General features: G+C 39.2%; 1 protein-coding gene across 1 annotated transcript in view; it reads right to left on the bottom strand.

Moving 5' to 3' along the window:
* Window positions 1-15,282, bottom strand: part of SLC2A13 (solute carrier family 2 member 13) — a 330,082-nt gene that overhangs the window by 251,367 nt on the left and 63,433 nt on the right. The window contains exon 3 of the mRNA XM_058558506.1: window positions 6,767-6,975. Coding sequence (XP_058414489.1) covers window positions 6,767-6,975 — 209 coding nt within the window. The remainder of the gene's footprint in view (window positions 1-6,766; window positions 6,976-15,282) is intronic.

Below are 15,282 nucleotides of genomic sequence, written 5' to 3'. Positions count from 1 at the left end.
TTATTGATCTTCTGTTTGGATGATCTATCCGTTGGTGTAAGCGGAGTGTTAAAGTCCCCTACTATTATTGTGTTACTGTCTATTTCTGTTTTTATATCTGTTAATAATTGCTTTATATATTTGGGTGCACCTACATTGGGTGCGTAGATATTTACAAGTGTTACATCCTCTTGTTGGATAGTTCCCTTGATTATTATGTAATGCCCTTCTTTGTCTCTTTTTACAGTTTTTGTTTTAAAGTCTATTTTGTCTGATATGAGTACTGCTACCCCAGCTTTCTTTTCATTGCCATTTGCGTGGAGTATCTTTTTCCATCCCTTCACTTTCAGTTTGTGAGTGTCTTTGGGTCTGAAGTGTGTCTCTTGTATGCAGCATATATATGGGTCTTGTTTTTTTATCCAGTCAGCCACCCTATGCCTTTTAATTGGAGCATTTAGTCCATTGACGTTTAAAGTAGCTATTGATAAGTATGTACTTACTGCCATTTTTTAACTTTTTTTTTTTTTTTTCCTCAGTGTTTCAGTAGTCCTTCTCTGTTCCTTACTTCTTCTATACAGAATTGATGGTCACTTTAGTTTGACCTCTGTCTGAAAGCTCTACTCTTTAACTCCCCTCCTCCCTCCTTTTATGTTTTTAATATCATATCTAACCTCTTTTTTGTGCATTTGTATCCATTACATTCTAATCATGGAAATAGATAATTTTTCCTATTTGTGGTCTTCTCTTTTCCCCTTAAATCAGTCCCTTTAACATTTCTTGTAGCACTGGTTTCTTGGTGACAAACTCCTTTAATTTTTGCTTATCTGGGAAAATTTTGATCTCTCCTTCCATTTTGAATGATAACCTTGCTGGGTAGAGTATTCTTGGCTGTAAGTTTTTTCCTTTTTGCACTTTAAATATATCGTGCCATTCTCTTCTAGCCTGTAAGGTTTCTGCTGAGAAGTCAGCTGATAGCCATATGGGGTTTCCTTTGTATGTAACTTGACATTCTCTTGCGGCTTTTAGCATTCTCTCTTTATCTTTAATTCTGGACATTTTGATTATGATGTGTCTTGGTGTGGGCCTCTTTGGGTTTATCTTGTTTGGGGCTCTCTGTGCTTCCTGTACCTGGATGTCTGTTTCCTTCCTTAGGTTAGGGAAGTTTTCATCTATTATTTCTTGAAATAGATTCTCTGCCCCCTTGTCTCGCTCTTCTCCTTCCGGGACACCTATAACACGGATGTTAGTGCACTTGATGTTGTCCCAGAGGTCCCTTAGACTGTCCTCACTCTTTTTAATTCTTTTCTCTTTTACCTGTTCACCTTGGGTAATTTCTTCTAGTCTTTCTTCCAGCTCACAGATCCGTTCTTCTGTATCCTCTACTCTGCTTTTGAGTCCTTCTAATGAATTTTTCATTTCCAGTATTGTATTCTTCATTTCTGATTGGTTCTTTTTTATATCTTCCATTTCTTTGTTGACATTCTCACTGAGTTCATCTATTCTTCTCCCCAGATCAGTGAGCATCCTTAACACTCTTAGTTTGAACTCTCTGTCGGGTAGGTTGCTCATTTCTGTTTCACTTAGTTCCTTTTCTGGGGTTTTGTCCTGTTCCCTTACTTGGAATGTATTCTTTTGCCTCCTCATTTTGCCTCTTTCCCTGTGCTTGTGTCTACGTATTAGGTAGGTCAGCTACGTCTCCTGCTCTTGGATAGGTGACCTTATGTAAGTGATGCCTTAGGAGGCTTCCAGTGTGCTTCCCTTAGTTCTCAATGTTCCAGGGGTGGCCCCTATGTGGGCTACGTGTGTCCTTCTATTGTGGCCTGTTAGCTCTCCCTATAGGCGTCCAGGGAGGCTGAGTTATGCTCCTGGCCAGCTGTTGTAATGCTCAGCTGCTTGTAGTTGTTGTGGGCCCTTCAGTCTCTTTATCAGGTGTGGGGCACCCCAGCACAGTTGGCTGTAAGTTCTAATACCACATTTGTGTTGCAGTATTTCTTTTAACTGAGTAGGCCCCCAGTGTGGCAGGTTATTAGGCTCAGGGCCTTACAATTGCTGCAAGCCTCTAGCCTATTAGGTCTCTTTTCAGCTCTCTGAGGATTGCAGCTGGGTGGGGCTGGCCTCAGGCACAGGAACACCCAATTGTTTCAGGCTTTGGAAGGTGGGGCAAACCTCCTATGTGGGTCTTTGAGAAGCACAAGTCTTCTTCAGCTGACAAGCCCTGTTGCCCACAGGTCCACACACACAGTCAACACAGTCCTGCCCCGTGTGAGCGCCCCGACCTCCCCAAGTGGACCCAGTCTCTCCACGGCGGGAGCCCCACACACTCTGCCACTGCCCCACACTCTCCACCCGCTCCTTGTTCACGCCCTGCCCCGCTCAAGTCGGCTCAGTTGCCAGGCTGCAGAGAATCCAGTCACCAATCTATGCAGGCCCACACGTTGCCTGAGGGCTTGTTGTTGGGTGGGGCCAGTCTCTAGGGTGGGCTGCCTGCCCTGGCTGAGCTGGATTTAATTGGTGCTCTAGCGGGTGGAGCAGACCCAGGGCTAGCTGGCCTCAGGGAGAACTCCAATGGTGTCTGTGTCAGCACGCCCACACCAGGCCACAACAATGGCCGCCGCCAATGTCCCAGTCCCTGGAGAGGTCTCACCCCTCACGGAGATGCACTCAGGGCCTATTAGGTGAGTCTCTTGTCACCAAAGCACTGTGCACCTTTCTTTCTGGTGATTTTAGGATGCTTTCTGGAACGGGTGAGTTTGTGCGCGGGCCCTTTAAGAGCCAGTTTTAGTTTCTTTGTGAACCGGGTTTTCTGGGGGTGCTCCCCAATGTTTTAGTAGCAGGCAAAGTCAGATATTATGCCGCTGGTGTCGATTGTGCTGGGTCCACAAAATGCCCACAGTGGGGGCGCTCCCCGGCTCAGGACCCCACGCCTCCAGGGAGGCTGCGTACCTGTGAGCTGCTCCCGGCGGCCGTGACGCTGGCGGCTTGTGAAGGCGGCGTTTTTCCTCTCCGGAAGGGAGTCTCTGCCTCTTCAACCTCAGTTAGGATTGTCCGGTGTTGCAGGAGTTCCTCTTATCCAGTTTTCAGTTCAGTCTCAGGGGTAATTTTTCCACGAGTAGTTGTAAATTGGCTGTGTCCACGGGAGGAGGTGAGTTCAGAGTCTGCCTACGCCGCCATCTTGACTCCGCCCCCCATCTTCCTCTACTTTGTATGTGAGACACCTGCCACAGCATGGCTTGATGAGCAGTGCATAGGCCCATGCCCAGGATCCGAACCTGCGAACCCCGGGCTGCTGAAGCAGAGCACACGAACTTAATCACTATGCCACCGGGCCGGCCCCCAATAAATATTTTTGAATGAAAGACTGCTGCATAGTATTTAGAAATTCAAGAACAGACTTTCAAAACTCTAAAAAATCACACTGTGGAGCTGTTATAATCTGGCTCTCTTTTCTTACAAACGTAAAAAGAAACAGAGGCTCACCGACTCCCTCAAAACCTTTTCAGAATTTCAAGCATGGGGTGGAGCCAGGACTAGTCTTTCATTTCCCTGTCTGCCACTCCAGGGAGCTTTCCAAACCACGCTGTTGTTTCTTCTAGTCGCACTTTATTAGTCCTACAGGATGTATAAACAGTGTTGAACACACATGAATACCAACTGTTTGCTTCTTTTAAAATCCATAAACTGCCTTTTTTTTCTTTTTTGCCAACTACAGTGGAGAAATCACATGCTAAGGAGGTTGACCTGTTGTCATGTGCAGAAGAGATGGAATCCCGTTACAGTCCAATCCTGTTCCACAGCATAGCCTGTGAGCCTCACCTCTGTGCTGACGTGGCCAGAGCAGCCACGTATTCACTACATAAGGTCATAAAATGTATTTTGAAATCAGAAGTAAATGCCATATGCGTTGACATCTCACATATCCAATAAACTAACTAATTTAACTATTACATACTTCAGTAGCCATGCCTATTTTCCTCAAAGAGGTCAAATTTAAACTCAAGTGACCAAGAAAAAATATCCTACAAAAAGAGAAAGGCCATATAAGCAAGTACCATCACAGTCACAAGTCACAAATCACTAGAAACTCCTAGAGAAGGACATGGCTTACTGATCTGGAATCAGACCTATTTGGCAACCTCACAGGTAGCCAGTAACTAAGTCACCATGTCTGACGATAAAACATTTCCCCCTAAAAGAAACAGGAATCTTACTGAACAACATCTTTCTAACCTCCTGGAATATCTGAGTATTTTGTGGTGGCTAGGTCAAGGTTCTTCCCTCCAGGCAGCTACACTCCACTGCCTAGAGCTCCCGGGCTTGAGGTCACGGCTCGAAATTCACTTCATCAGGATCCATGGACAAATTAACCCGGGTCACTCTCTAACCCTCCAATGCAATGGCTGACTGGTCTTCTCTGGGCCAGGACATTTGTATTATTTTTAAGTTAGCTGTTTCTTCATGTGTGTTTATCCATCTAGCCTATCATTTTCAAATGTAAAGTGACCGAGGGCCAGGACCCTTCAGGTTTGTTAACACAAACCTAGCACTGGTCTCTATTTTCCAACTAAACTGACAGTCTTGCTCCTGGACACGACAACGTTGAAATAAAATGTGCGCTTTGCAGAACATGTTCTACGGTGATCAGATTTCTCAATCATAAAAATGAAGCCCCAGATTACTGGTGCCATGTAACACTGGCAAAGCCACCTGTGTGCATTCATCTCATAACGCTATTAATTCTGTCCTTTTAAAAAAGAATATGAGATTAGTTTTAAAATTAAGCAAGATGATAGGACTCAAAAACTACAAATCCAGAAATGGATAAATTTTTAATCCCATTAGTTACCAAGTATGTAATGTTTACCCAAACATGAGACAAATGTTATTAGGATTCAATGGATATAACATTATAGCGTCTTTACAAACTGTGCCGAATGTGCACATAAGCCAATATTAGGAAACAGGTAAATAGCTAAATATTTTAGCTATACCCAAGAAATAGTGCCCTAGTTAGTTCCCAAAGACTTCTGATAAAAACTAAGGCAGATACAGATAACTGCAATCCTATGTACAAGTTTCTAAAAAAAAAAAAAATTTGGTTATACATTCCAAATAGTCACAAAACTCAAACAGGGTACATCATCAACAACTGCATGGCTAGACCAGTCACACAAATTTTTAAGTATTCAAAATGAAGCTGCATGCTCAATACTTTGTAGTAAAACCAGTGGTATCCCTACCCCTAAACAAGAAGGCTTTTTTATTAAGTTGTTGTCTTATCTTTTATTTAAATTAACAAAAACTTATTTCTAAATAGTATTTAACCTAATGCATTCTCTGAAAAGTTTTTCCAGTCACACATTATTAGCACATGGATTTCAAGTGTACTGATTACCACAAAAACCACCTCATATTTCATTCAAGCTACTGCTGAGAGGAATTCAGACAGGAGCTTAAAAGAAGTTATTTGTAATTTAAATAGACATTTAAACATAGTATGTTAAAAATTAACATAAGGTTGAACTCAGGAAAAGTGAATCATTTTGGTAGAGCAAAATTCTCTTTAACACTTGCACTAATGTGCTACTCCGGAAATGCCGACAAAGCCACGCTCAAAAATCGTTTGTTAAAAATGACCTTCACCTAAAATGGGCTCACAGTTAGTAGGGGCTTTGGTGTGAGGAAGATGATAACGTCACACTACCATGCTGCATATATATTAAGTTAAGTCAAGCCACATGTGGCTAATGCAGGGACCGGCTTCCACAGAGTGTTTATTCGATTGTTTCAGGAAAGCACAACCTTCAGCTCCACCAAAAATGGTAGGAAAAGGTGAGTGGACAGACCTTTCAAGACTTGTGCATGACATCTATCAATAAAAGGGTGTGTGTGTCTGGCATTTTCTCAGGTATGAAAAATAATTAGACTAAGATAAGTCAGCATCTCCATTTGAGTTACCAATTAATGTAGAGGCAAAAAGAGGGCTGAGAGACAATTTGGGGAAACGTGATTCCAGCAGGCTAATAGTTGTTGTTGAAATGAAGTATCATAAAATGTTTACCTTTTCCCATCAGTTGCACCCTGCAAACTGCTTACTCAAATCAGACTGTCAAGGTTATAGATCCTGCCTGAGAATTTTGTAAATCCCTACATGATTTCTTCTCTGAAAATAAATTCATCACATAAACTAACCAGAAACTTCCTTTCTTTTTTGGTCTTCTGACATGGCGAAATTTTGATTAGACAAATAAACATTTTAGTGAAAATAGAGAACCACAAAATTATTCCAGAACTAGTATATGAAGGCATTCTTATTCTTCTTTATAAAAATTATCATGGAACTTAACATAACACATGTAAACAGGTATTTAATTTTACTAAAGTGATTTATTTTGACAATAGTTCACATTATGATTTTAGTTAATATGGAAGGTCAATAATGCATCTATATCTTTATATATGATATGTTTATATATAAAATATACATACACTCAAAAAATACCTACACACACAGTGATGACAACTACGTCAAGTATACCCAATTGGAAAAGAATAAAAGAGACTATACAAAAATAAAAATGTTAATTATGTGAGGATAGGTATTAAGGGGTTGTTTTTCTTCATTCTTATACCATTATTATTGCTTTTAAACTAAAATATATTTATTTTGGTTTGGTTATACATATAAAACCACTACATGATTTAGAGATATTAAATAATGCTGAAATATGATTTCTAAATAAAACTATTAAATAGTCTTAAAATTCATGTAAGTACAAAATCCACATACCTGAGCCAACCTCTTTTTCCTCTTCTTCAATGTTGTTTTTGATGCTATCATATTCTTCATCAATGGTCTGGTTACCACGCATCTGAGATAAGATTCTACGGGCCTTCTGAGTCTGTCCTTTCTGAATAAGCCATCGAGGACTTTCAGGTAAAAAGAGAAAGCCAAAAAACTGTATAACTGCTGGAATTGCTGCGAGTCCCAACATGTACCTGCAATAAGAAATCCATACATTACTGTAAAATTTGGTCTTATTAGCACTGAGTATGAATACAGGGTCTGTGTTCACCACACTGGGAATAATATCTAACGCTAAATTAGTCAGAATGATTTCCTTTTTATTATTTGCATATGTGTGTGTCACCAGAAAAAAGCATATTTTTATGCTGTAGTGAGAAATTTAAAAATGAGAAAAATTCGATTCTTCTCTCTCTCACAAGTTACAATGGAAAACAACAGGCAAAAGTCACAATAATTATGTATATGTATTCTGAACCAAACACATCATGCAAAACACCATAATCACATCCCTATCTAATACTAATATATGTAACATAATTCTATATTTTGCAAAATAAAGTGGGGCTAAGACAAAACTCTGATATCAGTTTAAAAGATACACTTTTCACTAAAATAAATGCCCAAATATATTTCTTTACAGTTATTTTTGCTCTGTGAATGATTAGTTATGATTTCATTTTGCCATCAAGTATCATGTTCACCCTCACTAATTGAGGAGTATGAGCCCATAGCAGAAAAACGATGGAGTCAGAAGCAAATAATCATTATTAAAATTACAGAAATATGAAAAAGCTGCTCATATTGTTTTAAGTTATTTGTCATCTTCTTTAAATGTCTATTCTAGAGGGTTGGCAAAATTCTAAAGAGCAATAAGCATATCATTTTAAATCCATCAGAAAAATAACAAAAATAGTAATAAGAGTATATCAATATCAAAGATCTCTCCAAATTATTCTGACCACTGGACTGACTTCCTAATATCTCTAGGTCTCCATTTTTTTGAACCGAGCAGTTAGATTAGATAAACTTCAACGTCTCTTTCAAACGGAAACTTCTATGAATCTAGGACACCTAGATTTTTTCTGTTGCTTCAAGTCCCTGGGTATGTTCCATGGTAGATTCATCATGGCAGAGCTTGAAGGCCAACTCCAATCACATAACAACCCATACTCACTGGGATTCATAAATCAACAAGACGTCACCTGATTCAATACACTTTTCAAAGCTATTCTAACTTTTAAGCTATGTTAAATCCGAAGTATAGCAGCCTTGAAGGCTCCAGATACGTATCTTGTGAAATAAGCCCATTATTTTTCAGGCAATTTCATTTTAATTCCAATAACTGTAAAAAAAAAAAAAAAAAATACAATTGTCCTATGGGTGTTAAGAATACCTCCTACTCCAAACAGTAGCTAAAACTACATATGGAAACAGAAAAATTAACTAAGATTTAGGAAGTAAACAAAGTGTTTATGAATAACCAACCAAATGAATCACTTGGCCTACAGTATTAAAAGAAATTTTATTAGAAGCATTTTATACTTTAATCCATGGGCTGTGAAAATTACACCAATAATTAATCAGTTCTTCCTCTGCTCAACTACAGAACACAGTGTTTTAACCTCAATTTATGTCACTATACCTTGTATTATACTAAATTATTTACCTGTCCCATTTGATTGCATATTTAACTTTATATTTGGCACAGCAGCTAATAAGTATGTTGCACACCATAGGCACTTAGTAAATGTTTTATGAAATGATACAATAGCAGCTATATATTTAAACTTTCTGTATTAACTAAACAGAAAAGAACTGTGCTTCTCACTCATATGGCAATATTTTATGCAGCAACTCTTCTGGATCATTTAAGTCTGCAAACTTACTTGCATAGCAATTCCTTCCAATGAAACCATTTGTTATTCTAGATATAACCAGACCTTCTCTTCTGAAGAAGACCACTCATCTGAAGACTCTTCAGAAGTCTCTTCAGAAGTCTTCAGATGAGAGCTAGAGAGATCAGTTCACACACATGCCTATTTCTGGCCTCATCCCCTTAAGATGTTAACCTGTATAACCAAATCTGTTATTTAAATGTATGTTTGATTGTTGTAAAAGGATGAAATTTCTATTCAGTTGTGTTCTCTCTTAAAGAAAAGGTTATCCTGTATTGCCAATTATTTAAAAGAAAAGCGATAAAAAGGTAGACACAAAACATACTGGATTAGGAAATAAATAAGAGAAGCCCTAAAGATGAAAGCCTTTATGTTTCATTTCTCTACACCTTTCATGATCTTTCCTTCTGTTCTCCAAATTCCCTTAGTGATGAATTAAGATTAAAGGCCTGCACAGAATACTTCAAAGATGCACCTGAAATGAATATAGAAACTGAATTGTTTTCAGGCCCAAAGATGCTCTTATAATACTTTTCACTTTACTACTCACTATTTAATCCCAGACCACAGTGTTTTTAAAAATTAAAAGAAAAAAGAAGAGAAAAGGGAAGAAAAGAGAAAAGAGAGAAAAGAAAAATTCTAACATACATATTAGCCTATATTTCTTAAGCAAGCTATAGAAGACAATACTTCAGCCCTCCAGCCTTTTGAAATCTGTAAGTCCCAAGTCTAGGTCTGAAATTTACAATTCAACGCCATAATGCTAGGGTGGGGAAAAGGAACTCACACCTTGCTGCCAACCTTTCAGGATATTAAAGCTTGTTTCCAGAGACTATTCAAGATAAAACATGTTTTATACATTTACATCCTAACATTTCTCTTCTAAAAGTAAAACAAAGGAGCTTATTTTACCATATTTTAACTACTTTTCATGATAATAATATTTTGATAGGAATAAATTTCCACGGCTTTGTAGAGACCAAATACACAAGATTGGGGGTAGCTGTGGTTTATGATGGAGAGAGAGTAGGAACAGACCTGGGCTGTGCTTCAGCTCTGGGCATATAAATTACAAAACCGTGGTCAAGTTAACATTTTAATGCACAGGTGACTGTCTGTTTCATAGGACTGCTGGGAGAATTAAGTGAAATCATTCCGTCAGTACCTAGCACAGAGAGGATGCTCAGCAAAAAACATTCTCACCTCCCTGACTCCCTCCTGCCTCAAACAATTCATGTCAACTTATCTCTCCTGGCTGTATCATCCACCCAAACTTTCAGTAGGTAGTACTAACCAATTTCTTTCTTGAGGCAAAACTGTTCCTCTGATGATATGCATATTGGAGAATAGGAAGGATAAATACAAGGTTGCTTTGCTGTGGTACTGATGAAAATTTTATCATGAGACTAAAAGAGCAGGAACTCTGTAGGCTTAGTTAAGGGACCCACCATCAGTCCTCTAAATCCAGGGAAATCAGGAACCAGATAGATGACGAAGAACATACTGATAGACCAGGGCAGGCAATCCCCAAACAAACAAGTAGTCCCCTAGTGATAGGGGAGATCTCATTATTATCACTTAAATCAAGGGTTCTAAACCCTGGCTTCACATCAGAATCATCCAGAGGGCTTTTAAAACACACCTGTGTCTAGGCCTTACTCACCTCAGGGGATTTTGATTAATTGGTCTGGCCCAGGGAATTCTATTTTATTAAAAGCTCCCTAGGTGGTGGTAATGTGCAGTCAGGGCTGAGAACCACTGATCTAAGTGTTTTAAAAACCAAGGGAGGTAGGGTGGGCCGGCCCCGCGGCTTAGCGGTTAAGTGCTCGCGCTCCGCGCTACCGGTGACCTGGGCTCGGATCCCGGGCGCGCACCGACGCACCGCTTCTCTGGCCATGCTGAGGCCGCTTCCCACATACAGCAACTAGAAGGATGTACAACTATGACACACAACTATCTACTGGACCTTTGGGGCGGGGGGAGAAAAAGGAGGAGGATTGGCAATAGATGTTAGCTCAGAGCCGGTCTTCCTCAGCAAAAAGAGGAGGATTAGCATGGATGTTAGCTCAGGGCTGATCTTCCTCACCCAAAAAAAAAAAAAAAAAAAAAAAACCCAGGGGGTGAAAGTGAACAACAGGCACCCAAGGTCCACACCTTAAGGCAAAAGCCATTTATTTTCTGGAGGCAAGACAGCACACCAGGCAGACAGAAAGGGGAGGCAGGTTGACTCAAGCAAAAATGCCAAGCTTTCACGGGTTATAACACTCTTCACAGTATTTCTTTGGCATCACGATCACTCACTGAACGATACCTTTTTACACTTTCTGAACCAAAGTTAACAAATGAGCGATTTTCTAGTCCCACCAGCAGTACCAGCACCTGCCCATCAGAAAACTAAGGAGGCGCCCTCAAACCGTGAGCAATGCTTTCAAATGGTGTGGCTCCATCAACAAAGGAGACAAGCCCAGCTACTTCAGCTCAGGTTCAGCCTTCTCCCCAGGGCCAAGAACCAAAGCTCTGTGAATCAGAGATCCTGCATTCCTGGCTGCCAGCCCTTCCCACTGCGGCTGAGCAGGCGTGCTGCTGGGGCTGCCATCAGAGGAAATCAAACAGGTCCTTCATTGAACTGAATTTTCACCATCGTTCTTGTTTTAAAAGAATAATTGCTCTCACCTATGAAACTAAAGATAAGTACTGTAACATACGGCCATTTAAGACACAGAATTTTGCAGTTCATAACTGCCCCCTTCTCTGAACTGATAACATGGACATCTGATAACACGGTCAACTGATAACATGATAAACATGTTACTTATTCTTTAGTAGTTCCACAAGGGTGATGATTATGTTCCAGAAACATGAAAATCTACTGAGTACAAACTCAGCTTGGACATGGAATCATTTAATGACAGTGAGAGCAACAGTAATAGCTAATACGTAGCACCAGTGACTATGTGCCAAGCACTGTTCAAAGGGCTTAAAATACCTTAACTCATTTATCTTCACAACAACCCTATGAGGTGGGTACCATTATTATCCCTATTTTAAAGACAAAGAAACGTGGCACAAAGAAGGTACAGAACTAGTATGCAATGGAACCAGGATTAAAATCTAGGCAGTCTGGCTCCTATAATAAATGTTTATTGTTAAGTCAAGCTATAATAAATGTTTACTGATGAGTTGATCATTAATGCTGCAGCATACATAAAAGGGAGCACTAATTTACCTTAGTCTCATGTTTAAAGACTTTTGAAGATCCCTTTAAAAGTTTTATTGTTCACACATCTCTTTTTTTTTTTTAATTTTATTTATTTATTTCCCCCCCAAAGCCCCAGTAGATAGTTGTATATCATAGTTGCACATCCTTCTAGTTGCTGTATGTGGGACGCCGCCTCAGCATGGCCGGAGAAGCGGTGTGTCAGTGCACACCTGGGATCCAAACCCCAGCCGCCAGCAGCGGACCACGCGCACTTAACCGCTAAGCCACGGGGCCGGCCCCACACATCTCTGTTAAATGCAGTAAAGCACAGCACAATAACAAAGGGGTTCGCTGGGAGCTATCACTCCCAAGCGCCAAGCACAGTAACCCGACACAGAAGCGCCCACTGGCTGGGGAACCGCAAGCTGGATTTAACAACACAGACTCGCCAATCGCAAATGGAATATCCTGTTATTCTCCTAACACCAGAATGTTACTATGAGAATAGCTGACAATTAGTTAAAAGAAAATATCTCATTTGTAAGGGTAAACTTGCACTGCTTGCTTTGAACACTCTGCCAAATTGAATTTTTATTTCATTTTTCTTTCACATACATAGGTAAACTTTTTGGGTAGGAAAAATATAGGTAACAAGAAAATAAAGAGTTTAAAAGACGACTGGGAGCAAAAGAACTTAACTTGAGATTTGATCCTTTTAAAATATTTTATATGATGGGCACGATAGATCTAAAGTTGCTTTTCTCTACACTTTTGTTTTTCAATCTCTGCCTCCTAAAGGCCTCCCCAAGCTCTCCCCTTCCAAAAGGAATTGTGCCCAGGAGTGAGGAATTGTATCCTGCATCCACATTATGTTGATTTCTCTTCTCTTCTGTTCTTTTTCCTCCTTAATTTCCAAATGACGTGAAAAGCTTGCCCATGCCTTACAATGGAAGAGCTATGTGATTTACGGCTTTAATTGTAAGTCAAGCTATAACAGAAAAACTATCATAGCTAAGGGAACATATTGTAATATGTTACATTTAAAACAAATTGTATGCAATTGTTTTTATAGCTCTTGAGGCACTGAATTCTAGTAAGGGAAGACACTTTTCACTGTGGGAAGAATGGTAAAGATTTTTTGGACACTGCAGTCGCTTAGCCAAATTATCCTCGTAATAGGCCATGAGAGTGTTAAGGGGCAGTTCAACAATCACCTTCTGGGCTGGCCCCGTGGCGTAGTGGTTAAGTGCGCACACCCCGCTGCTGGCGGCCTGGGTTCAGATCGCAGGTGTCTACCAACACACCGCTTGTCAGGCCATGCTCTGGCGGCATCCCACATAAGCTGGAGGAAAATCAGCACAGATGTTAGCTCAGGGCCAGTCTTCCTCAGCAAAAAGAGGAGGATTGGCATGGATGTTAGCTCAGGGCTGATCTTCCTCACAAATAAAATAAAATAAAATAATTACCTCCTTACTTATCTCCCAACCTCACGTTGTCAAAAGTATACATTTTCAAACCAAATCTCCACTTCACATTTTTCTAGTCACTGAGAATCTTAATATTTTTCAAAACATTAAGATCAACTCAGTGACGGTTTCTGAAACTTTATTCTGAGTACAGTGAGGGTTTTTAGCAATATTCTCTAATAATATCCAATACTGTTTTATATATTAAACTGAAAAAAATAAAATGACAAAACTGTATTTCCAATAATTTTGATCCTGTCTTCTAGCTTGCATTCTATTTATACTTATTTGCTATTGATATACATCTCATATCCATGTTAGCTCATTCTAAGACCTCAAATAAGTTAGAAGACTATCATAAATACTAAGATGTTATGCTTTATTCTTTAAAACTCTACAGTTTCAAATTGGCACCCTTTCACACATAACTATGAAGTAAACTCAACCCTTTTTTTCTCTGAAACAGTTCATTGAAAATAAAAATGGTTTGCAGTTAGAATCAGTCAATTCTTTGAAAATGTTACCTAATGAAGATTTACTGTGTTTGCTTGGAAAGCTAAGGCTGAACTTCCTGTGATCTCTCTGAGCTGTTATTCAGCTGTTTACCCAGCAAACGTCTCCCGAATGTATGTTAAGTGCCAAACTCTAAGCCAATCATTGAGCACAATGAATAAACTTAACAAGAGACAGTGCAGTGCTGTGTAAATCCAAAAACATCCCCCCAAGCTGGAACCTTCCAATATTTACCATTATACCTTGTTTAGAGTAGTGAAACATTTTCCCCTTAAAAAGGCATAATCCAACCCCTTTAAACCACATCCAAGAATACTGTTCCTTCAGCCCTACACCTAGAGCTACCCGACTTCATTGTTCAACATTTCTATGGCTTTTATTTTTTCATATACTTAAGTAATAATCACATAAGTGATGCATTTACTAAAAGATCTCTATTCTTGGATTTACAAGAGAAATGATCGTCATCATTATATATAAATTACAAGATATCCATGTGATAGTCACCAAACATAAATTTTGATTTATGTAATATGTTTCTACTTAACACAAAAGTTTTAGATGCAAAAAGATAACACTGAATTTATCCACCTGCTATAGTTACAACAACTCACTTGATAACATATTTTTCAGTTTTATTTCATGACCCCCAACTCCATTTTAACAGACAAGAAATTAAAATAATAAAACACTGTCAAATTGAGACCCTGGGCTAGTAAGTTAATTTTCCTCTGCCATCAAGGGCCACGTAGAACATCAACACCGATGACTGATACACCTGATAATCTGATGGCAGCTAGAAAGTAAACACGAGATCATGACTGGAGGTACAAAGGAAAAAAAAAATCAATGTGTCAGTTGGAATCTTTCAAGTAAAAAGTAGGTGATATATGATCAGCAAATGAGCAATTTTTGTGTTTCCTGGTGAAAGATTCTGTGTAAACTATAAAAAAAAAATCATTGCCAAATACGTAAACTTAAGAAAATATTAACTCTATCTACATAGTGAGGGGAAAACTCCTCAAAGTAATCTGATATCAGTATATGAGGTAAGTGATTTGGCCAAGGATATTTAGTGTCATGATTATAGTAGAAGAAGCAAGATTACTTGCTTTGACATAATAAGATGTGATATTATTTAAACAAATGAATGTATTTTGCACAGGCATTAGGTAGATAGTTTTAAATGACATGGTAAAATACACTGACTTACACAAAATTCACAGCACTAGCACTGAAAATAATGCACACACAACCATGCCTACACACATATTCTCTTTTTTTCAAACTGAGAATCTTCCATATGCAAAGCTCTGGGCTAGGGATTATGGAGATACAGTAACGATTAGCAGACATCCCTTGCTTCAAGAAGCTTATACTCTAGTAATCATCAAACAAAACAGGATCATGCATTTAATTGCCATG

Source organism: Diceros bicornis, chromosome 17 (assembly GCF_020826845.1).
Source record: "Diceros bicornis minor isolate mBicDic1 chromosome 17, mDicBic1.mat.cur, whole genome shotgun sequence".
NCBI lineage: Eukaryota > Metazoa > Chordata > Mammalia > Perissodactyla > Rhinocerotidae > Diceros > Diceros bicornis.
This window is presented reverse-complemented; position numbering and strand designations above follow the sequence as displayed.